This window comes from Lolium rigidum, chromosome 1, assembly GCF_022539505.1.
Source record: "Lolium rigidum isolate FL_2022 chromosome 1, APGP_CSIRO_Lrig_0.1, whole genome shotgun sequence".
NCBI lineage: Eukaryota > Viridiplantae > Streptophyta > Magnoliopsida > Poales > Poaceae > Lolium > Lolium rigidum.
The window spans coordinates 315,904,024-315,928,933 of record NC_061508.1 but is presented as its reverse complement, the minus strand read 5'-3'; the positions used below and the strand labels follow the sequence as shown (position 1 = coordinate 315,928,933).

The window sequence follows — 24,910 nt, the reverse complement described above, 5'->3', positions numbered from 1 at the left end:
TTTTTTTGTAGAAATATTATACACATACCAACCGTAGTTACCGGTAATATAATAGATGAAAAATTCATCATGAATATCAAAAAGAATGTGTAATTAACACTATTGTGTGCTAAGTAGTCCACAAAATTATTATGAATATTGAAATTTATGTAAGTACATTATTTCTACTACAATAGGATTTCCCAACGTGACATCTTTCAATCAATGTTGTATTGGTTCCATGTTTATCTATATCAATGAAAACATACCGTAGGGGCTTCCCCTACGGTTCCACAATCAAAAAAGAAGACATCTTCAGATCGATGTTGCCCTCGCATTTGCGAGGGCCACACTGCTAGTTCTATTGGAAAACAGTTCGGTTTTTGAGACAATCTAGGAAAATACGTACCTGTAGACTGCAGTGTGTCACTCAAAAGTAACGCTGAGGATTCTGGAAGCATAAAGGAAAACAAGTCAGTCAGGCAGGCAAAGCTTACTGTGAATTTGGATCAATATCGTCTCGAGGCACAAAGTTTGGAGGTAAAAGCTAAAGGGTGAAGAGGGGATGAGTAGGTGGAAACTTCAGACCATGCTGACCTGAAGTTGCTGGGGACAACCCCAAACAAAGCCCTCTCATTCTAAAAGCCATAGCTTCTTTTTCAGGATTTGTCTTCATCTGTTATACACATCATCATGGTCTCTATCTTAAACCACAGCATGCTCTCTATCTGGAATAAAAACGGATGAGAATTTAAACAGCATAATTCTCTTGTTCATTTCTGGAACATCAATGTACAAGCAGGACGGCAACACATTCCACGGCACAGTCGATCGTCGTGTAGGAGATTGTCAACTGACATTTTACTATTTTTTTAATAAAGGAAGCCGTATGCATCAATTGATGCAGAGGCTGGGGAATCCCCATTTCGAAAAAAAAAACTGACATTTTACTAATCATGTAAGTACCTGTAATATGCAGAGCTGAAACGGTGACCAGTACAGCGTACTGTTATCTACATGACACGTACCGTTCTTTGTTGATTTCCGTAACATCAATGTACAGGCGCAAAGGCGACACAATGTGGTTGGCCGTCGTAGGAGATTCTCAGTTACATTTTTGCTCAGAAGAATATGCATATGCAATATGCACAACCGAAATGGTGACTGAAGTATCACTGTTCTATTATCTACATCTAGAACACTGCAGCTTTGTGGGCGAGAACCTGACTGAACCATTTAGCGGATGCTTTGGGTATCCTTGTCCGGTTGTTGCTGTAGTCGACATAGTACAGGCCGAACCGCACCCTGTACCCTGAGTTCCGCTCACATTTATCGAGCAGAGACCATGCGAAATAACCGCGGAAGTCGCAGCGATGTCGCAACATTCCTTCCTGCAGTAATTCAGGTCGAAGAGTACTTAGGTACGAAGCCGGCCAGGGAAGTGATTATGGACGTGTATGTTTCAACTTTGCTTACGTAAACGTAATTAGTATCGGTAAACAGGTGGTAACGTAAACGTAATGGAAAAAATGTCAACTTTGTTTGGCTCACGGGTGTAATGGCAACCGTTTCCCATCAAGATTGGGGATCGGTGGACGCAGCCGCCGCCACTCCTCGCTACTCCTCCCATGCCGTCGCTGCAGCTCCTCCCACACCGCCACCTCTCCTCACTTGCCACTGCTGCCGATGTAGTAGAGAACGTTAAGGGACGTTTCGCTGGTGGGTACCACTCCCCGCGCTGTCGCCTGTGGCATGACTCATTGAAAGTGGGGGCAGAAAGAGGAGACAAGGTGAGGTCGAGAGATCCAGCACGACCGAGCGAGGAACCCGCTCTGTAACGATCTGTTACCGATGGGCTGTTTACTGCTAAACTCAACCAGACACATTTTAAAGGTATCCGTTACCACCTTAACCAAGTTACGCTACAAAAATGTGAAGCAAACACGTCCTATACTGGGACACATCCATAGTACACAATGTTCGTGGCATCACTTTCGGTTTATGTGCAATGAAATGGAACCTATTATAGCATCCAGGGGGTTAGACATGTAGTCATTGGGTATGCAATATTTCTGGTTCCTAGTGGATGAGGGGGTTTTGCGTTTTCAGAGCACAAGATCTCGTTAGCATGACTTTTACTCATTATCCGGTATGTAGTTGTTGTGTGATGGTTTCAAGATTTTTTATGAATGATCTTGATCAGATTTTGTTGAATAAAATAATAAAGAAAGCTGAATGCATCTATGGCTGGGGCATAGCCTCCATTAGAAAAATCATAGTGGTACCGTGTCATTTTATTGTCTGCATTTTCTATTCTTGATAGCCAGTTGTTCCCATCATCCACACCTGCAATAAGCAACTCCTTAATGATAGGACTAAGTCTCGGTTTTACCCAAAGTCTTCATCATCAACTGCTTACATCAAATTTCAGCGCCTTCGCTGCTTTCGAGGTACACCATCCGTCCCCTTTCAAATTATGGAAACTTCCTTTTACACGAGAGTTATCGTGTGCTCTAACTTTAAAAATGCATTTTTACATCCAAAAAGTCTATACATCAAAACATCTGACTAGACTCTAACCTAGTGTAGAAGGGTGCAATTGCATGATCATGCACGACTGCTAGCAACTTAAATATCACAGAAAATTGTCTGGTGTATGAAGTCTACTTCGTGATCTTGATGATGTACGATCATAATTCCCAACAACTTCCATTTCGACTATCTATCACGGTTAATATGACACTCTGCAACATTAACAATGCTGCATATGACTGTCTCCCGTCAATCTCCCATGCATTTCTATAAGAAAAGGCAAACTGAAGCATTTTTATATAGGCCAGTTTTGATTGAACGAGAGGGAGCCTACGACGCACAAAATGGTCAACTAACTTCATATTAATAATTCATCAACCAACCAACAACTATTCAAACTTGGTGTGTGAATAGTACTGGTTATATCAAATGAATACATATTTGGATCCCCTATCTGTGTCTTTATGGATGTTGAGATGCTGATAACATCAAATCTAAATAGACGACCACCTAGAATTCATGAATGGACAGAGAGTATCAGCCAGCCAGCAGTAGCCAAAAATCCCTTACTCCGGGAATTTTATTATGCTCACGTTCACGTATTCATTGATTTCTGGTACTGTTACACTATTACTATACAAAACACCATGATAATCCAACTAACCTTCTCGAAATAGGCTTTCACCCCGCTATATTAATATAGCAACCAACCGTTACAAGATGGAGATCACCGCTGAGGAAAACAGCACACCAAAACCCAAAAAAAATAGAAGAAGAAGAAAAAAAGAAAACAATGTCGACAAAACCGGATCGACGAAAACGCTGATGATCCGCAACCGATGCGACCCTCCAAAGAATTCCACCACGAACTTTGGGAGAATCTCCCCTACGAATCGTTTTCCCTTTGTTGGTTCCCTGGCTTTCGCTGCTCCTCTTTGCCCCTGCACACACACACAGAGCACGAGTGCACGCACATTTCACTCCTAACTGCCATGGTTGTTTGTCCTTTCACATCCCTGTCTCCACATTTTCCATGTGTGATTTTTTCTTCTACGCCAAATATCCGATTTCCTTTTCCATTTGGGTCCCTTCCCAGGCACTAAAACTAGATATATCAGCACAAGGTGGCATGTTGTCGTGTTTTTTTTACAGGGCACGTTGCCAACTTTCCATGTTGTTGCAATGGAAAGAACGTAAGAGCATCTCCAGCCGCGTCCCCCAAAGCGTCCTTCAAACCGCGTCGGATTGAGCGTTTGGCGGACGTGTTTTGTTCGTGCCGCCTTTGGGGGACGTCGCTCCCCAGCCGCGTCCCCCAAACGCCTCCCCCAAACATTTAAAATACTTTTTTTTGGCTTTTTTATTTCAATTTCCACAAACTAATACATAATTTGGAACGTGGTTTACACGAAAACACAGTTAGGCATATGGTTTTCCACAAACTAATACATAGTTTGAACCGTCGTGGACACAAATATAAAATTTTGCAAAGAAACTAAACCTAACTAGGCCGTGCATCGAAGGTTTCCTGTGTTCGCTGCTAAGAAAGAATACTCGAGGGCACACCCAGTTACCTAAACTGGAAAATCCAGCGGGAGGATGCATGGTGCCCTTGTTGGTTCTACCGATGAGGCGAACATCTAGAAACCTCCGTGTACGTGTTCGCTGCGAAGAAAGAACACTCAGTCGTCCTCCTCGTCGGTGTTGTCGCCGTGGTAGTCCCGACGGCACCGCGTCTCGTCGAAGACCTTGACGCTCATGTCCCTGTCGCCGAAGTAGGAGAACAGGAGGCTGAAGCTGGCTTCGAGGCTGTGGTGCCGCGCGAACTTCTCCCAGCCGATGTTGAGGTACATCTTGCCGCGCGCGTGGTAGATCACGTCGACGATCCACCGGTAGTAGCCGCACGCAGTCTCCCGCAGATGCATCGTGCGCGGGCGATCGTCGCCGGCGACGTAGTCGACGAAGGAGTCCGGCAGCCTCAGGATGCCGCGCGGGTCGCCCTTGAGGACGAGGACGAACTCGAACCACACGTCCGGCTCCACGTCCATCTCCGACGATGAAGCCGACGGCGTGGGAGGCGACGGCGAGCGTTCAGCTCTACCGCGGCCACGACCACGACCACGACCACGGCCGCGAGGTCGGCCTCCGCCTCTACCAGACATAGCGTCGAGTCTTGTTGAGATGGTGGCGGCTAGGGTTTAGGAGAGAGGCGCTAGGGTTTGTGTGTGAGAGGGACGATGAGAGGCGGCCCTTTTATAGGCCGGAGGGAGGCGGAGGAGCGGTGGCGCGCATTAACGCCGGCACGCGAGCTAGGCGCGACGGGACGCGTCGGCTGCGTCGCTGCGGAAGCTGCACCGTCGGCTGCGTCGCTGCGGGAACTGCACCGTCGCTGCGGGAACTGCACCGCCAATAACTTCCGTCGCGAGGTAGGCGACGGTTAGGTTCAAAATTTATTATGCCGCTGACGAGTCGGCCCCGCCACTCCCCGCCTCGCTTTTCGTTGTGTCCGGCGTCCCCGGTGCGTCCCCTGTGGGACGGGGACAGGCTCGGGGCGCCGGACACCGTATCGCGGCGCGCCGAACAAAAATGAGTTTTGGGGGACGCGGCTGGAACGGTTTTTTTGTCCGGCGCGCCCCAAATCCCTTTGGGGGACGCTTTGTGGAACGCGGCTGGAGATGCTCTAATAATGTCAAGGACCAGTTGGGGAAATCAGGAGGGATATCTCGATCAGGAATTCCGGTGGAAAACTGTTTGGTTTCCGAGAGAACCTAGGAAAATGTGTGGCTTCTGTGTGGCACTGGAAAGCAATGCAGGGATTTCATACAGGTTTGGAAGTCAGGCATGCAAAGCTTACTGAGAAATTGCATCGAGACCATCATCTCGAGGCACCACGGCATTTTACTCGCAGGCACAAAGCTTGGAGTTGGAAATTACAGGGTGGAGATGGGAGGAATAGGTGGACATTTCAGTGGGGGAGATCAAAAGGGGACCACGCTGACCCGATGTTGCTGGGGACACCCCCAAACAAGAGCATTCTTGTTCTGAAAGCCACAGCTTCTTTTCATGCTTTGTTTTCATCTGATCTACACATCATCCTGCTATCTAGCTCCTCAAATCACCACATGTTCATGGAGCATCTCGCTGCCAGTTCCACTTTGGAGATACCAAAGAAAGAAGCATACACATACACTAGAAAACTAGAATGAAAAAGGTAGGATGTTCCATTGTGGCGCATGGACACAATCCGCAGGTGCAAAGCTCGGAGGGGGGAATTTGCAGGGTGAGAGGTCAGGAGATGGAAATTTCGTAGGGGGGAGTGGGACCATGCTTGCTGACCTGAAGTTGCCCGGGCCAACCGAAGCCTTCTCGTTCCAAAAGCCACACGTCTTCTTTTCAGGATCTGTCTTCATCTGTTCTGGACATCATCATGCCGTGTAGCTCAGATTACAACGTGTTCTTTTTTTTTTTTGATCTGATTACAACGTGTTCTTGGAGTAGGAGCATCTCACAGTCAGTACAACTTCCGAAAGAGAGGGGAAAAAAAGAAGCTTCAGCGTACACTAGAATAAAAGGGATGGGGTGTTCAAGAACTGTATAATTCTCTTGTTGATATCTGTAACATCTTACAATGTACAAGCACGACAGCCACACATCCGACAGTGTGGCTGGCCATCGTAGGAGATTCTCGAGTCACATTTTGCTCCTCGGATAATTTCGTATGTGTTAACGGTGCCTGTGCACAATTGACACGGTAGCCAAACAATCACTGCGCTGTTATCTACGCTACTACAATGCTCTTTGTTGATTTCCGTGAACATCAATGTACAGCAAAAAGGCGAAACATTCAACAACGTGGATGACCGTTGGAGTAGATTCTCGAGTTAAATTTTACTCTGAAGGATATGCAAGTACTTGTAAATGCGCAACCGAAATGGTGACTGAATAACCACTGCACTCTTATATCTACAAGACAGCGGCCTTCTGGGCCAGAACCTGACTGAACTATTTGGCGGATGCTTTTGGTATCCTTGTCAGGTTGTTGTTGCAGTCGAGGCACTACAATCCTCACTGTGTACCCCGAGTTCCACTCCCAGTTATCGAGCAGCGACCATACAAAGTAACGGACGTTGCAGCCTTCATACCGGCAGAAATTCAGGTTGACGAGCACTCAAGTACCAAGATGAAAGATGTTCATAGTGGTAAACATGGATTATGCTTTGATGCCGGTGGTTCAGTTTTGCTATATACACAAAGGAAAGAGACCTCACCTTATAGCATCTACGAGGCTGGACATGCAGTCGGTGTGGTACTGTATCCTCTTATCATCTTGTAGGGCATTTTCTAACCTTGAAAACCGGTTGTTTGCATCATCCACACCTGCCATAAGCCACTTCTTTAATTCTTATTGACTAGTTTTAAGGAAAAGAAAAATCTTACTGCCTGCCAACAATGCAAATCTGTGGACAGAGGTGAGGGCCTAACCTGAGGTAGGAGGCTGCAGGGAGGAACTCTCTCAGCTTAGGGTTACAGAGATAGAAGCACCTTATATAGGTCAGGACTGGGCTGGGCCAAATGGGCCACAACAGGGAACAAGAAGATGGCCCAATGAGATACACCAACAGATGTCTAACACTCCCCTCAAGATGGGTGATAAATGTCAATCATCCCCATCTTGGCACAGGCAAGATTACACTCCTTTGAGCCCAGTCCCTTTGTTAAACAGTCTGCCACTTGTTGTCCTGATCTCACATAAGCCAATGAGATAATCTCTGCATCAATCTTTTCTTTAATAAAGAATCTGTCTATCTCCACATGTTTAGTTCGCTCATGCTGGACAGGGTTATTTGCTATGTTTATGGCAGACATATTATCACACCACACTTTCAAGCTTCCTTGCCTTAAAATTTTCAGCTCTCTTAGAAGGTTTCGTACCCACAACATTTCACCCAGGCCCTGTGACATAGCTCTGTACTCAGCTTCGGCTGTTGATTTCGAGACAACAGATTGTTTCTTACTTCTCCATGACACCAAATTTCCTCCAACAAAAACACAATACCCTGAGGTGGATCTTCGATCATCTAAGCAGCTAGCCCAATCCGCATCACAATATCCATCTACATTTAGGTGTCCATTACTTTTAAACAACACTCCTTTTCCCGGAGTGCCCTTCAAGTATCTCAAGATTCTTTGAGCTGCTTCGTGTGTCCATCCCTCGGATCATGCATATAGCGACTCACTACACTTACTGCAAATGATATATCTGGTCTTGTGTGGCATAAGTATATTAGTCTCCCAACAAGTCTTTGATATTTCTCCTTGTTTATGGGTTCTCCAGACTTTGCTGTGATTTTAGTGTTCTGGTCAATAGGTGTTGAAGCCACTCGGCACCCCAGCATGCCCATATCATCTAAGAGATCCAATGTATACTTTCTTTGAGATAGTGATATCCCTTTTGACGATCTTGCAACTTCTTTTCCAAGGAAGTATCTAAGTTTTCCCAAATCTTTCACCTCAAAGGCCCGACTCAAGCATCCTTTCAGCTTTTGCGATTTCCACAACATCATCTCCCGTGATGATAATATCATCAACATACACAAGCAAGGATAGTGATTTTCTCGCTCCGAATGTTCGTAAAATAAGGTATGGTCTCCATTGCATTGACCATAACCCATGCCACACACCACTTGTCCGAACCTCGTCAAACCAGGCCCGTGGAGATTGTTTGAGACCATATAGAGATTTCTTCAGCCTACATACCTTCCCTTTAGTTTCAGTGTCCGACAAATCCTGGTGGCATCTCCATATACACCTCCTCTTGAAGATCACCATGCGAAATGCATTTTTGACATCAAGTTGATGCAAGGGCCATCCGAAATTTGCTGCACAAGAGATCAAAATTCTGACAGTGCTCATTTTTGCCACTGGTGCAAATGTCTCATCATAGTCAATGCCATAAGTCTGACTATATCCTCTTGCCACAAGTCTTGCCTTATCCTTCTGCATTTTGTTTTACAGATAGATCCACTTACAGCCTACTGTATTCTTTCCTTTAGGGAGATCTGTTAACTCCCATGTTTTATTTTTCTTCAAGGCCTCTAACTCTTCCATCATAGCATTGCACCATCTCGGGTCCAACTCCGGCTGCCTTCCAATCCTTAGGAACGAGATATGAGCTTGCGAATGAAGCAACAAAAGCCCGAAAAGTGGGTGACAATGCCTCGTAAGAAATATAATTTCCTATGTCATAGTCATCATAACTCAGTCGCTTTGGGGGCCCTACATTTCTTATCCCTTTCCTTATTGCAATTGGCAAGTCTAGGCTATTATTGGACTCAGTCTGAGATTGATTCTCTTCTGCAGAATCTACACTTGTACTTCCTTGATTTTCTGGTCCAATGGGTTGCTCCCCCTGCCCCTGGTCTTGTTGCTCCTCCGGTGCATCTACTTGTTCCCTTTGTACTTGTCTTCTAGAGTACACAAGTGGATTCTGCAGCCATCTTTGTGGTGGTACAGGTTTAGGTGGTGTAGGTGTACCAGGAATTGCACGAATCTCCGCAACAATAGGAAATTGTTGATGTTGTTGTTGGTGTTGGTCACCATCTTGCTGCTCTTGATCAGCACCTTGCTGTTGCTCCCCCTCTTGAGCATCACCAAGATGGTCAAGCCCCTGGAACAAGCCACTAAGATCACTCTCACCGTCATAAAATGGTTCTGACTCGCGAAACGTAACATCCATGCTTACAAATGTCCTCCTGTCAGTGGGACTCCAACACTTGTAACCCTTCTGTCTGGAGGAATAGCCAATAAAGATACATTTGATAGCCCGATGATCTAGCTTGCCAACAGATGGCCTGTGATCCCTTACAAAACATGTACAGCCAAAGAGTTTGGGTGGTACAACAAAGTCATTGTTATTTAGAAGGAGTTGGCAAGGAGACTGCATACCTAGAATCTTTGAAGGCATTCTGTTGATCAAATATGTAGCAGTCATAACTGCCTCACTCCATAAGAATTTTGGAACATTCATGGTAAACATAAGAGATCGAGCCACTTCAAGAATGTGCCTATTCTTCCGCTCAAGCAACTCCATTCTGGGAGGAGTGTCGGGACATGAAGTCCGGTGCAGGATACCTTGCGAAGATAAGAAAGCAAGCAAAAGGTTTGTTGATATATTCAGTACCATTATCAGTTCTGATCACTTGCACCTGAACATTGAATTGGTTTTTCACATAGGCACAAAAACTCTGGAAACAAGTGAACACTTCATCTTTGTGACGCATAAGATAGATCCAAGTCATTCTGGAATAGCAGTCAATAAAAGTCACAAAGTACTTCATGCCACTTACTGACAGGACACGTCCATACATCAGAGTGCACTAACACAAATGGGGATACACTTCTGATCCCTCTACTAACATAAGAGGTTCTCGTATGCTTAGCATATTCGCAGGCATCACAACATAATTTGGTTTTGTCCACTCCATTCATTACATCAGGAAAAACTCGAAACATTTTATCAAACGCCATGTGACCCATTCGACAATGATGAACTAGTGCCATACTCTCCTTTCCTCCAACAATCGCAGCAAGCTACGTAACTAGCATCATGCCCCATCTTGTCACGATCTATGTGCCAAAGACCTCTATGCCTGGTTGCAGTCCCAATCTTCTTGCTGCTCTCCCTTTCCTGAATTAAACACATATATCTATCAACTATTATACGGTAGTCCTGCTGATCAATCAAGGCACTTAGAGATAGCAGATTTATTGGAAAAGCAGGAACATGTAGAACTGATGACAATTTTATGTTGGGTGTACATTGCACCGACCCTCCCCTTTTATAGATTGTGTTGTGCCATCTGCTGTTTGGATAGTGCCTCTATGTGTGGGAGGATACTGAGTATAAGAGTCAAACTCACTAATATTTCCAAGTAACATGTTTGGATGCTCCGGAATCAAGAATCCAATCTGAATTAGCATTATGAGTGGCTATAGAAACTCTATCAATATTACCTTCATCTTTGTAGACATAGTGAGCAAAGTTCCCAAAGGTTGCTTCATTTTGTCCTTCTTCCTTTGATTGTCCCCGAGAGGTACCGGTAGTTGACTCGAAGCTGCCGCCATATGTGCCTTGGGTGATATAGCGTGCTCGCTGTCCTACACCCCCGCCATACCGATATCCATATGGCTGTCCACTACCTCTCGCCATAGTGCTGTCCACCACCTCTTCCATGGTGTTGTCCGTATGGCTGTCCACTACCTCTCGCCATCACCTCTTCCTCTCGTAGCTTCCTCTCGCCATGTGTGTATCCTCCTCTCCCCTACTCGGATGTAGCAAACGAGGTACACCGATGCTTCAAGTGTCCCTTCTGCCCACAAGTATAGCAGTCTCTCATCTCTTGTCTCTCGTTAGTGTAGAAGGTTGGATGAGGGACAGTAATCGCTTCCCTTCGTCATATTCGTACGCACTTCCTCTCCGGACATAGCTGCAATGGCTTCTTTGAGAGAAGGGGTAGTGGTTTGATGCAGTAAAGCAGCCCTTCTCCCTCAAAATCTTGATTAAGACCCTTCAAGAACTTCATGACTCGCCGACGTTCAATCCAGCTTGCGAGCAGACTCACACATTCCCCATGGGCAAGTTCCGGAGGATCAACATGATCTAAATCTCCCCAAAGATGCTGCAACTCAGCCACATATGCCATCACAGTTTTGTTTCCTTGTTGCAAGTCATGCACTTTATCCTCAATCTCAGCAATCAACATAATGTTCCCCTTTCCGGAATAAAGATTTGATAGGGTGTCCCATACCTCCGAAGCTTTTGTGAGTGCCTCTACAGAAGCAGCAATGTTAGGAACCAAAGAGTTAAGCAACCATGCCACAATCGCAGAATTTATGGCATTCCACTCGTTTCCATTCCGGACTGGTCTTGTCTCGCTGGTTTTGCAGCTTCACCACTCACACGTTCATCCAGCCCTTTCGAGTTCAAAATCAACAGCGCCCTCCTTGACCACCGGAGATAGTTGGCCACTCCTTCCAACTTGATTTCATTCGCCGGCAGCTCAAGTTTCTGACCGATGATGGTATGGGGAACGATTGCTCCCCTCCAGCAGATCCTCCTCCATCTCCTTTGGTAGTGATAAGTTCTGCCAGCTTCTCCGAGCCTTGGCCAAATCTCCGTTGTCCCCCATGCTTGACACCAAACTAACCTCTCAGAACCACCAAAGGACTTACCCGCAGGATGCCTCTTCGTCTCCTTACTTGTCACAGCCTTCCCCTCCTTGCCGCCGCAGCAGCCTGCTCCCTTCCTCTTCCTCCCAGCCACCGCAGCAGCCTACTCCCTTCCTCTTCCTCTTCCTCCTAGCTGCCACAGCAGACTAGGCTTCCAGATCGGCAGTCCTTCCCGTTGTTGCCCTCACTGCCCCTTGCTCTGATACCATGTGAACAGAGGTGAGGGCCTAACCTGAGGTAGGAGGCTGCAGGGAGGAACTCTCTCAGCTTAGGGTTACAGAGATAGAAGCACCTTATATAGGTCAGGACTGGGCTGGGCCAAATGGGCCACAACAGAGAACAAGAAGATAGCCCAACAGATACACCAACAGATGTCTAACAAAATCTCAGCTACCTACCATTCTCTGTTATCAACACAGGTGGATTTCCATACTTCTCTTTAATACGTTTCATCAGCTTGAACATGCCACAGGGAACTATGTGTAGCCAACTCGACGCTGCCTGAGAGATGATAAGTAAATTTATTTGTTTTCAATCAAACATGATAATTAAGTAGATACAAAGCGAAAGAACAGAGCAAGTCTGAAGCAATGGGAGAAATAGTTGTGCTAATATTACCGTTTCTCCGATTTTCTTTCCATGCTTGTAAGCTGCATAGTGCATGCAGTAAGGAAATCAGTAATACTGACAATGGATTAGGTGGTTTATAATATCTTCATTTATCAAGACTCGCCAGTTGGGATGACATCAGCATCTGGCAAACATCATTCACTACAAGTTTCCTGACCCACATCCTGTAGTTCCTACCATATAATGTTGTGTTGTGGTTTATTCCCACAAAATCTAGTGACCCAAATACCGACTGTGATTCCTGATTTAAAAACTGAGGCAGCCTCTTGCCCACACAAGTTTCTGCATAGAACCGGGGTAGTGCCCAAACATTAAGGGACCCAAGAACATGTATTCCCATTTGCAAAATTTCACAATTAATACAGAAGAAAATGGCTATCTACTGCAATTACATAAGAATTTAACTTATGTTGACATATCAAGTAGGTTCTTAATTTCTCACCATCCTAGCTCAAAGTCCATTGCTCATGCTGCTGCTTTTCTGTCTTCATCGAAATCTGACAGTGGTTCATACCATTTGGAGTCAAGTGTGATTCCAGTGAAACCTCCTTGTTCTTTCTGCAAAGTACATCCAGGCATCCGTATTAATTTATAAAAATATTATGTTAGGATGTGTTTGCAATGGATTACCTTGAAATGTTGCTTGTAAGTATGAAAAGTACAAGCATGAGCTAAGAGTAAGTTGTGAGCTACAATTTATTGCTCGGCTGATGATTTATTGTCCTTACAGAACAAACGAGACATAAGTGAACACTTTCCAGGTGCTTTAATGCCACATAAGCATAACCATAAATTACAAAGCTACCGGGATCATTAACAGTGAGCCAGTGCTTCACTCTATCTCCGAATTCCTTGAAGCAAGTAGAGGCATAGTGAACAAAATCCTCCCTGCGCAAATTAGATCCCAGGAACACTGAAATCTTCTCTTGGAAATAAAAAATATATGCTACATAGACATAGATCATGTAACGACAGCGTCAATTAAAATAAGTTCATGCAGTAATCTTCCATACATTATTTGCAAGTTTAAACAGCCACCATATTTGTCTTCCGTGCCTAGGGAAGGTCCCAGTGGTTGTATACCTGATGCACAAATGTAGAAACACTAAGGAAGGGTAATCGTAAAAGGTTGAAATGTAGAAAACAGAAGAACTTAACTCTCCTCCATCAATGCATCGAGACACAAGGTTTTTGCATTTTCTTAGAAATTTTTTTCGAGACACCAGGCATTTCCAAATTTGGATCAAGAACATGTTACAAACCAACCATCTACAGTACTGTAAAAAAAACAGAATCAATGACTAAGGCGGGAGGTCCAAATTCTAGCTTATATGGCATAACGAGCCCGGTGAATGAACAAAATGACATAAAAAAATAGAGATCCATCGATTACACCTTGTAGCGATGGTAGTGATCAACAGCAACATCTGCATTGCTGAAATCTACCACCCGCCCTGTAGGAAAGATGGCATCCATTCATAACTTGGACAAAACATCAGATTGGAGTAGTTTTTTTGCAAGAAATTGTCACCAGGTTGCCTCGTGAGGGTATCCCATATTGTAGGTCCAGGTAGACCCTCGTTTACAGCACCCTCATACTGGTAAACATAATGACCAGAAACAACTATCAGACAACTAACTCAAACCGCGTCAGCTGAAATCAGAGAGACGAATGTTTTTGCAACTCTGGACCTGGTAAGCTGAAGAAGCTGTTCCAAATGTAAAACCAGGAAGAAACCTGCCCTTGTTACGGCTTCAGCACATGCAGCAACAAGGATATGAAGAACCAGTGCCAACAACCATGGTGTTTTGCTGCAGTTTGAACTTTGAAGCTCAAACTACTAATGTATTTATTCAGTAAACAAGTACCAGACAGGATATTGCAGGATACTTTAGGTAAGGAAAATACTTTGGTCAAATATCAGTTGCCACCCCAAGTTGGTTAAAGCAAGAATTTAAAAACTTGGGTCCAAGCTCTACCGCTGATGAAGTTGATTTAAAAACGAGTTGTGAAATGCCTCTGGAAAGAGCATGGGGGTGGAGCGTGCGCTGAGGCAAGTTGCATCCATAATTGATGAAAAAACAAAATGTAATATACTCAGCTCAAAGCCCAATTATAGCCCAAGTTGATTAAGAGACTGAATTATAAATGCCAAAAGGCAAGAACAGGATGTTGGGTAGGCGCAAACACGTGCATAGTTTGTGTGTCAAGTGTGTGTCTGTGGCACTTCGTGGTCAGATGATAAGGTTCAGGACGGGAAGGCCTCGGTGGTTCTCAGAGAATGATCAGATGACTGGTTTGCATGATACTCTCATTTTTTTCATAAGACTGGTTTAACTTCACCCAAGATTGCCTATCCAAAGCCCCGTTTGGTAAAGCATGAAATTATTTTGGAAATTTCAAGGGGAAGTGAATATGCTGACCTGCCAGAGCCAACAGCCCAACACCGTCCCCAGCGGTCCTGTTCAAAGCCACATCTTATTCACTTGTTCTGGGCATCATCATGGTCCATATAGCTCAAATTTCAATAGACTTTTTGAGCATATCACTGTCAATTCATATTTGGGGACAAAACAGAAGCATCAAACATACATCAGAAAAATTGGATGGAAATGGGGTTTTCAAAAGCTGTAATTCTCTTCTATTTCTGTAAGATCAATGTACAAGTACAACAACAGTGACTCCGTTCAACAGCAAGGTTGACGATTGTGTCGGGAACCCGGGAGTTACATTTTTTGCACCTAAGATATGTGTGTAAATGTCAAATATGCAAAGTTGCACACTTAATGGACAGTGGGGAAACAGTGTACTGTTATCTACATGACCTCAGTCTTCTGGGCTAGAACCTGACTGAACCACTCGACTGACGCTTTGGGTATCCTTGTCAAGTTGTTGTTGTAGTCAATATAGTAAAGGCCGAACCGCACAGTGTACCCTGAGTTCCACTCCCAGTTATCAAGCAGCGACCATACAAAGTAACCTTGGACATTGCAACCTTCCTTCCTGCAGTAATTCAGGTTGCAGAGTACTTAAGCGCCAAGCTAGAAAAGCATACTTGGTACCATGGACCATGTGTGGTGTTGGTGATTCAGTTCTAGTAATATCCGCAAAGAAATGAAACCTCACCTTATAGCATCTAGGAGGCTAGACATATAGTCGTTGTGGTACTGTATCCTTTTATCATCTTGCAGGACAGTTTCTAGTCTGGAAAACAGGTTGTTTGCATCATCCATGCCTGCCATAAACAACTTGTCAAACACCATCAACTCTCTTAAGGCAAATAATCTAATAGCATGTGAACACTGAACTGTACAATCTCAGTTACCTACCATTCTCGGTAATGAACACAGGTGGATTTCCGTACTTCTCTTTAACATGTTTCATCAGATTGAACATGCCCCAGGGAACTATGTGCAGCCAACTTGATGCTGCCTGAAAGTCAATAAATAAATATTTATTTTAAATAAACATATAATTAAATAGATGTCAAACAAATGTAGAGACTAAATTTGATGCAACACAAGAAATAGTTGTGCAAATATTACCGTTTCTCCTATCTTCTTTCCACTCCTGTAAGCTGCATAGTGCATGCAGAGAGGATATCAGTAATACTGACAATGGATTGGGAAGTTCATGATATCTTCATTTATCAAGACTGACCAGTTGAGATGATAGCAGAATCGGTTGAAGCATCATTCATTACAAGTTTCCTGATCCGCATCCTGTCGTTCCTAGCATATAATGTTGTGTAGTGGTTTATGCCTACAAAATCTAGTGAGCCAGATACTAATTGTGACTCCTGATTTGAAAACTTAGGCAGCCTGTTGCCTACAAGTTTCTGCATGGAGGCAGGGTAGTGGCCAAACATTAAGGGTTCCAAGAACCTGTATTCAAACGCAGGAAAAATGTTTATCTACTTCAATTACATAGGAAAAAAAAACATATGTGTCATAACAAGTTGGTACTTAATTCTCACCATCCAAGCTCAAAGTCCATTGCCCGTGCTGCCGCTTCTCTGTCTTCATCAACATCTGACAATGGTTCATACCACTTGGAATCAAGTGCAATTCCAATGAGGCCTCCTTGTTCTTTCTGCAATTCGCACATAAAGGTATGCATTTATTTTATTTGTTGCTTATCATCCTCTAAGAGAAAAATTACTTCAAGATGTGTTTACAAATAGATTACCTTAAAATATTGCTTGTAAGTATGAAAAACACCCGCATGAGCCAAGAGTATGTTGTGGGCTACAAGATACGGTTCGGTTGATGATTTACCATCCTTACAGAACAAATGAGACAAAATGGAGCACCTCCCAGGTGCTTGGATGCCAAAATCGTAACCATCTATTGCAAAGTTATGGGGCTCATTAACAGTTATCCAGTGCTTCACTCTATCTCCAAATTCCTGGAAGCAAGTCGATGCATAGTGAACAAAATCCTCCCTGCAAAATTTAGCTCTCAGGATCAATGAAACCAGTTTTATTAAAATAAGTAATTTATATACTACATAGATCATTTGAGTCTTCCATACACAATTTGCGAGTTTAACCAGCCACCGTATTTGTCTTCCAGTGCTTGCGGAAGATCCCAGTGGAAGAGTGTTGCATATGGTTGGATACCTGATTGACAAATATATGAACACTGAAGTAGGGCAATCATAAAAATGGGAGTTGGCAACTTTGCAAAGTGCAGATACTGAAATGTAGAAAACAGAATACCTTTAGCTAATAGAACATCTATGAGGCTGTTATAGTAACTCAATCCTTCTTCATTAGGTTTGCCCGTTCCATCTGGCAAGCAAATCATCTATACATTTAGCGAGGAGAGTTAAGATTATAAATACAATTGAGCGTGATTTATTCCATACATACTCGGGAAGATGCGTGCCCATGAGATAGAGAACCGGTATGCATCCACGCCAATGTCCTTCATCAAGTCCACATCTTCCTGCCAGTCAGAGTTAGGTTTGTCAGCTGTAGATAATCTATTGGTGTGGCTGATCTTCATATTTCATTGTCAACCTAGTCTTAGAAGAAATACTCTATTTCAGATAGCCTTATTGACGATCCAAAATGGCATCACATTCGGAACAACATTATAAGTAGTATCCTGTTGACTTAATATTGGAAAAACCATGCTTCATAGGTGGATTTGCGATTTGGGATAGTAAGCTAACTGTCTCAACTGTCTAAAGAATTTAAATGGAGAGGACAAGACGAAATTAGCAAAATGATGCTAATTAGATAATACATTGATGATTAAAAACATGAAACTAACTGAAAATACAGAAGTCCTTTCAGCTTGTATAAATTACCAGAAGTTGATTAAATGAGAGGCGTGCAAAAAAATTCATCAGCTGTCAGCAATGCAGGTATCAATGGACTCTCTTACATGTTGATAGCATATAATCTCTAATAAGCTTGCCATCATTAAAAGTGTCACTGAATGAACAAGACATTATCTAAAAGATTGGATCCCACAGGAATTTGCAAACCTATCATCAGTGATTAAGGTAGAGTTGAAACTCGAGCTTACATAACATACCAAACGAATGAAACAAAATCACATAAACTAATTAAGTAAAGATACGTTGATTAACTCGCCTTGTAACGATGGTAGTGGTCAACAGCAACATCTGCATTGCTGAAATCTATCACCCGCCCTGCAGAGAAGACGGCATTCAGTCATAATTTGGATACAGCTGCCACTATCAGGCTAGAGTACTTTTTGCAGCAGATCATCGTTACTGCACCAGGTCGTTTCGCGAGAGTATCCCATATTGTAGGCCCGCGCTGACCCTCATTGACAGCGCCCTCGTACTGGTAACATATTGACCAGAAACTAGTATCAGACAAAACTAACTAAAAGAAAACTGGAATCAGAGAGAAAAATGCTTCCCCATACTAGACCTGGTAAGCGGAAGAAGCTGTGCCGAAGGTAAACCCGGGAGGGAAGTCTGCTCTCCTTATGGCCTCAGCACAAGCGGCAAAGCTGACAAGGATATGAACCAGAACCAGTGGTAAGAAACCCATGGAGTTCCCTTGAGTTGGAAGCACTACCCACTAATGCCTTTATTCCATGAGTGAGTACCAGACAGGAGCACAAGCTAGAGATATATATATAAACCTTGGTGAGTTGGTGAGCGTGGGAGGCAACTGAAGGATGAGCTTCACTAGTCCCCAACGTGCGTCTCTGCTAAGTAACTCTTCCGGAGGCCACAGGCTGCGATATCTCTGTCAACAGCACCTGTGATCAGCAAGAGAAGGGGGGAACTGCTTTGACATGTCCAGTTCGAAGTGCCACATGAGTGAAGCAAAAGCAAGCCTTGCTTGCGCGCAAGAGTTTCAGGCTGATTGGAGGTTCCCCTGCACTCCAGATTTCGTGGATCATAACTGCCGAGCTAAGCCTGGGACTCTCTGCAATCTACTCCAGTTTTTAGAATCGTGCAGAGTTCTTGCATAACTGACCAGTAACTGACCCACCTGGAGAGAATGACACATCATTTACTACTACTTGCAGAGAAAGATCATGATCCCCGCAAGATATTGCACATGCCTTATCATTGCCATGGTGTCAAGTGATAACGATGAGAAGGAAGCTACAGCGATTATCCAAATATAGAATAGTCAAACCTTTTGCTATCCATTTAGTTAGGCAGCATAATTCGCAAAAACAAAAAATTAGTTAGGCAGCATCGCTGTGTACGGACAAAACAAGTGGTGGCCGCTTACATGCTGATCACAATGCGTTTCAATAATGGACGGGATTGTTGTTATAGAAATGCGACGAGGCAAGAATCTTCCGAGAGATTAGGGGACCCAACCTGTCAATGTGCCACCTGTGCAGTCGCGGTCAGACAGACTTGTCCCATGGGGGACGGAGTGGCTTGCTTGCACGGCAGGAACAATTCAGGGAAACAGTTTGATAAATCCGGTGGTAGCTACGTGAGAGGGACAGCATGGATTCAGGATTCGGCGATAGCGATCCAGACTAGCCCAGCTGCAAGAGAATGGAGGCAAGGTGCACATGTAACATGTTATATCAGAGAATAATGCGGAACGCAGAGAAACGCGGCCGTTGCTTGGCTGATGCATATCCTACGGGATATGGCTCGTCGCAGAGTAATGCGGAGCAAGAGAAACGCGGCCGTTGGGGGGAACATGGGGAGACTCCGAACGTTCGCTGAAATGCTTCGCGCGACGCCATGATTAGAGAATATCGGAGGTGGCCATGGAAAAAAATAGCGCGCTATTCCAACGCTATTAGCACGCTATAGCATATTTGGAGAGCCGACGCTACGCTATTTCGGCGCTATAGCGCGCTATTCGCGTTAATAGCACGCTATAGCATGCTAATAGCGTATTTTTAGACCCACGCTATTTTGTTATAGCGCGCTATTTTTTTCCTTGGAGGTGGCACGTCGCCGTTCTCATCCCCGTAGATTGGGGCTGAATATTGCAAAAGGCACGAGGCTGATACAAATCGGCGACACCTATCCGCCCACCCACCGCCACCGCCCACCGCCACCGCCCAGGCGAATAATCACCGTGACGCGATATCTACACCACCCCGGAAAGGGAGAATTTTTTCCGGCGATACTTAAGAAAAAGGAAATGGAGGGGGGCGGTGGCGGTTTGGTGCTTGCCTGTACGGCAAACGTCGCTTGGCTTACGCGCGTCGGCGACGGCGACGGCGGCTCTCCGCCGTCTCCGGGAAGCAAGCGGGCATCTCGCGTGCCGCGTGGCGTGTGGCGTCGCCAGGTGGAGCAGAGCAGAGCCCGCGTCCTTCCGGTGACGCCGACGGCTGACGCCACGAGGAGGAAGAGGAGTTTGTTTTTTTTTTCAGGGAAGGAGGAAGAGGAGTGGACAATGGGCCGGGCTAGATTGCGGCAGTACCATCTAGGCCCATCTGAATCTTAATTCCGGAGGCCCGGCCTGTTAAGTTCTGAAGCCCATATATAACTAGCATCGGAACGATTCCGTTATCCTGAACTGAGCGTTTCGTTATCCGCTGCGGCTGCTGCGTCTTCTCTGAGCGAGCGAGTGAGTGAGGAAGAGGATGGCTGGAATGGCGGCGCTGCAGGGGGCCATGGGGGCGCTCTCCATCTCGGCGCCCGGCGCCACGGCGAGCACCAGCGCCTTCTGGGGAAACCCGCTCGCCACCTACTCCGCCGCGCCGTCCGGGGTAATTAATCAAATTCATGCCTCCTCCCCGCGCGCTCCTCTCTTAATAAGTTCCCTCTCCCTGTAGCTGGAGATGATACCTTGCATTGCATTGAGGTTTAGAGTCCTAGAGCTTGATACTAGATTAGCATGGAAACGGCAATGTTATATCTGCGTTGCTCGTTGTCTCGTTCAAGGTTTCCACGTCTTCCGTCAAGATTTATACGGGGACGGATTATATAGGAATTGACAGAGTTTGAATTCCTAAATTTAATTGCATGTCAATTGGGAAAATTTTGCTTTATGTATGTAAATTGGGCACATTCTGCTTTCACCCATGTACTGCAGAATAGGTTTCAGTTTAGACCTGCAAATTCTGTCTTTTGCCAAATGTGCCGAGTGCACCATAAATGGTGAGCATCCAATTTACTGACGTCCATGAACAAGAACGTCACTAGATTTTTTATTGGGCAATCGACCTTCATGTTCATTTCTTCTACTACCTCTGTTCATAAATAGATGTCTGAGATTTGTTTAAATCTATCTGTCTCTAGACTCCATTTAGTGTCTAAATTGGGAGTATGTATTCTCTTGTGCTGACTGAAAACAGGTTTTTTGACTTTTTATTATGACCTGCTGGCTGCTGGAAACATACTGAAATTTTGTGTTCATTCTGTCAATCACAAATGGTAGAAATTAAATTAACATCTAGCTCAGTTCACTCAGGCGATATCTTGTAGCAAATAATTTCCACACTCCTGTATATTGTAGGGATTCCTATATTATAAGCATAGCACTGACTATACTTTTTTACCCAAATTGGCACTGATTGTGCTGCGCATGTTGTCACTGCTATGTCCTCTTCAGTGTGTCTTGCCTGTTTAAAATAGCCTACTTTCAGATTATTTCACTCATAGCTGATTCTACAAAAAGGAGGGTATAAATCCTACTGAATATAGGTACCACAAAAGGGTGATAAGAAAATGGTGAGACCACAATAATTCTTGCTAAATGAAGTTATACCGACTGAGCTTTGGTACTTATGCCGTAAGGAAACAAATAAACCCGTACTAAAAAGTAAGGCATGGCCCTATAGTTTAAATGGACCTCCGTGACCTCTGTGTGAGTTTAGCGGCTTAACTGATTTATGTTTCCTTTTTTATTTTCCTTGAAGTGGATCATTATGTTTTTTCATATGAAACTCTAACAAGATGTACATAAATTTGATATGCAGGTCAGGTTTATGGTGAAGACTAGCCCAATTGAAATGAGGGTGAGTACTAAACTGGGTTTAACATCTAACACTTTATTAGCTACTGCTGAGTGACGAACAATCTTTTCCCGCTGCAGCTTAAGCGATGGGAACGGAAGAAGTGCAAACCAAACAGTCTTCCTATGCTGCACAAGATGCATGTTAGGGTTGGCGACACAGTACAGGTCATTGCAGGCCGTGAGAAAGGTAAGGTTGGGGAAGTCGTACGGCTTTACAAGCACAACAGCACTGTGATAGTGAAGGACCTGAACATGAAGTCAAAGCACAAGAAAGGAACAGATGATGAACCGGGTGAAATTGTCATGGTCAGTAAATATTTCTATTGAAACTTCTGTTCATGTCTTCTGCCTTGCGAAGTTGCATATATCCATGGCAAGAACCTAGTTTCAGTGTCACAAGTATTATCTCCTGACAGAGACTTGTAATTTCCCTTTGGTCAGATTGAAGGCCCCATTCACAGCTCGAACATGATGCTCTTCTCAAAGGAAAAGAACGTGACGAGTAGAGTTGGGCACAAACTCCTCGAGGACGGCACCAAGGTTCGCTACCTGAAGAAGACCGGCGAAGTAATCGACAGCGTCGAGAACTGGGCGAAGGTGTTCAAGGAAGGAGATTCGGAGTAGCCATCGTAGCACAGAAGCACTGCGCATGCTCTGAACTCTGCTTGTGTTTATTTTTTAGCTTCAGAGTCTTTCTTGTAAATTACTACACGGTTGTCACCATTTTTGCAACACATGACATGCGGCCCTTTTACCAGCTGAAATGGCTCTGTTTCGTTTCAGTCGTTTGCATGAATCCTAATGTTTGTCCAGAAGTATACCTCGTATGTGATCATTCACCAGTTTTGCTAGTCATCGACTGGAAATGCAGCACTAGTGCTCTGGTAATCTGACGAGATGGTCTATGATAGCCACAGAAGCTTGCCGTGTTTGGAGGATATTGTTCGGGCTGAACTTTGTGACACATTTTCTGCCTGATAAGCTGACGCCGCAGGTAGGTTGTAGTACTGGATATATGTGATTTACTCTTTAAATTAACCACTGCCAGTATGGTCTGACTTGGCAGTACAGATATCAGAACAGAAAAGGCCTTACGGAAGCAACACAAACAGAGGAGGTACTCCCAGAGCCGAAACGCTGAGGCTTCCGATAGCATCTCCAGGAGAGTCCCAGTAGTCGTTCCCAATCCCATTTTCTTTTTCGAGTACCCGTAAGAGATTAGCGTGTTTTGTATTAAGTTTAGGGGAAGAGACCCGAGTTACAAAGTTATAAGAGAAACATCATCAGCCTTAGACTAGTCACAATGGGAAGTATCATAGACTAGTATCATACATATGATACTAGTTTATGATACAACACCTACAATGCATAGTATCATATCATGAATTAGTATCATAGTTTCATCCTATTTAATGTTTTGTAGAATCTCAATGCAAATATGTGTACATGATGTGTTTGCCACTAAAATTTATAGTTTTACGTGCTATGATACCGTATCTACCTATGATACTACTCTCACATCTCTCCTCATTAATTGATGTGCCACATAAGACTTTTGCCTACATGGCATGCATGATACTACCTATGATCGTGAGACAGAGCTGAACTCCACCACACGAGCACTCACGCAAGCTATATATCCTAGTTTATGCTCTAGCAAAACAAGCTGAAACGGTGCTCCAACCGAGTCCCAAAACACTTCTCAAACCCTAAGGGCTCCTTTGATTCAAAGGATTTGCATAGGAATTGTGTAGGATTTGGTTCCTATGGGAAAAATTCCTATACATGTTGTTTGATTCATAGGAACCTATCCTATAGGAAAAATTCCTATAGGAATCTTGTAGTGTAATTCCTATAGGAAAAAAACATTAGCTCATACCTCATGGAAAAATTCCTTTGCTACAATCAAACAAACTTCATCTTCCTATAGGTTTCTAGTAGACATGCCATTCTAATCCTATACCTTTCCTATTCCTATGCTTTTCCTATCCTTTAAATCAAAGGAGCCCTAATTTCTTTGGGAAGGGACTAAAAACACCCATCCTTATATAATGGCACTTTAAATATCAACTCCCTCATTATCTAGCCACGTGGAAGCTCCAACCACCAAAGAGGCATGCAGAGTTTGGCCAGCTTTTCTTGAGGCTACGCGTCCTGATCACTACCCTACTCGTAGTGTCCCGACCACTCCTTCATTCCCGAGTTTCCATCCAATGCTCCAACCACCAAAGAGGCATGCAGAGTTTGTCCTGCCATCACACGTCGTTTCATTAAGCTCGGCTTTGGCTCCATGGCCTCGTGGTCCACGAACAAGGACAGCGACCCCCTCAATGTCGTCGAGAACACCTCTGACTCTAACGAGATGCATTTCTAGGGTTTGCTCATGTGAAGATTGAATTTTATTTGCAAAAATCGTAGAATTTTATGTGTGGATGCGGTATTAGAGGTTTGAAAGTCGGGCTTCACCATTGTATAGAAGGAAAATTGCTCATACTCGAAGATCTGAAATTGAGAATCGGTGAGAAGAAGAGAGCTAAGGAGGAAATGTGGAAGGCCGAAGAGAAGCTACACGAGGAAAAAAAAAAGAGTGATGGTGGAACCAATGACGAAGGTAAAGGAACAAAAGAAGGCAATTGAAGAAGACAATAAGGTAAAATGCAAATGGAGCTATATTGGGCTGATATTATACACAAACACAAGATCAAAGCCAATGCATTGAGGTTGAGATGAAGATGATCAAAAGATTTAAAAAAAAAAACAGAAGGCCTCATGGCTCGGCTTTATATATAAAGCCCTCAAGGCAGATAAAATGATAACGAAACAGTCTGATGCCTCACACCCTCTGTTGGACAAGACGACGCTTAGGCACCGCTTAAGCACGCTTAGGCACTAGGCGATGGACAAACGCCTCGCCTAGGGCATAAGCGGAAGTCTAGGCAGTGTAACCAAGAAATTGTCTTCCGCAATAAGAAATCATGCAATACTTCACGATCGAGTTAGATGGGCATTATTTTCAAGGTAGTTATTAGAAATTTGCACATTTACATCCTCTAAATTAATTTTTGTTCGCATATAATAATCCATATACACACTTGATGGCATAAACT

The 24,910-nt window shown here is 44.2% G+C and overlaps 2 protein-coding genes and 1 pseudogene across 3 annotated transcripts; 1 reads left to right on the top strand and 2 right to left on the bottom strand.

Annotated features, from left to right (window-relative positions):
• Positions 1-1,172: 1,172 nt before the first annotated feature.
• LOC124661738 lies at positions 1,173-14,399 on the bottom strand (annotated as a pseudogene).
• Positions 14,400-14,982: 583 nt separating this feature from the next.
• On the bottom strand, positions 14,983-18,665 carry LOC124684214 (beta-glucosidase 25-like). Of its 2 annotated transcripts, XM_047218582.1 has the most exons (14): positions 18,496-18,577; positions 18,279-18,360; positions 18,122-18,188; positions 17,973-18,031; positions 17,241-17,316; positions 17,088-17,159; positions 16,901-16,988; positions 16,556-16,811; positions 16,344-16,459; positions 16,028-16,251; positions 15,913-15,944; positions 15,697-15,799; positions 15,494-15,602; positions 14,983-15,370 (listed from the first exon to the last, which is right to left on the bottom strand). In XM_047218582.1, exons 5-14 carry the CDS (start codon positions 17,299-17,301, stop codon positions 15,184-15,186), a joined length of 1,248 nt encoding a protein of 415 aa, XP_047074538.1. In that variant the 5' UTR covers positions 17,302-17,316; positions 17,973-18,031; positions 18,122-18,188; positions 18,279-18,360; positions 18,496-18,577; the 3' UTR covers positions 14,983-15,183. The 2 variants fall into 2 exon arrangements, with proteins under 2 accessions (XP_047074538.1, XP_047074537.1); XM_047218581.1 differs by having other exon boundaries at positions 18,279-18,665.
• Positions 18,666-20,412: 1,747 nt separating this feature from the next.
• LOC124698088 (50S ribosomal protein L24, chloroplastic-like) lies at positions 20,413-22,585 on the top strand. Its single transcript, XM_047230613.1, has 4 exons — positions 20,413-20,553; positions 21,766-21,804; positions 21,882-22,109; positions 22,245-22,585. The coding sequence occupies exons 1-4, from the start codon at positions 20,428-20,430 to the stop codon at positions 22,425-22,427; spliced, it is 576 nt and encodes a 191-aa protein (XP_047086569.1). The 5' UTR covers positions 20,413-20,427; the 3' UTR covers positions 22,428-22,585.
• Positions 22,586-24,910: the final 2,325 nt, after the last annotated feature.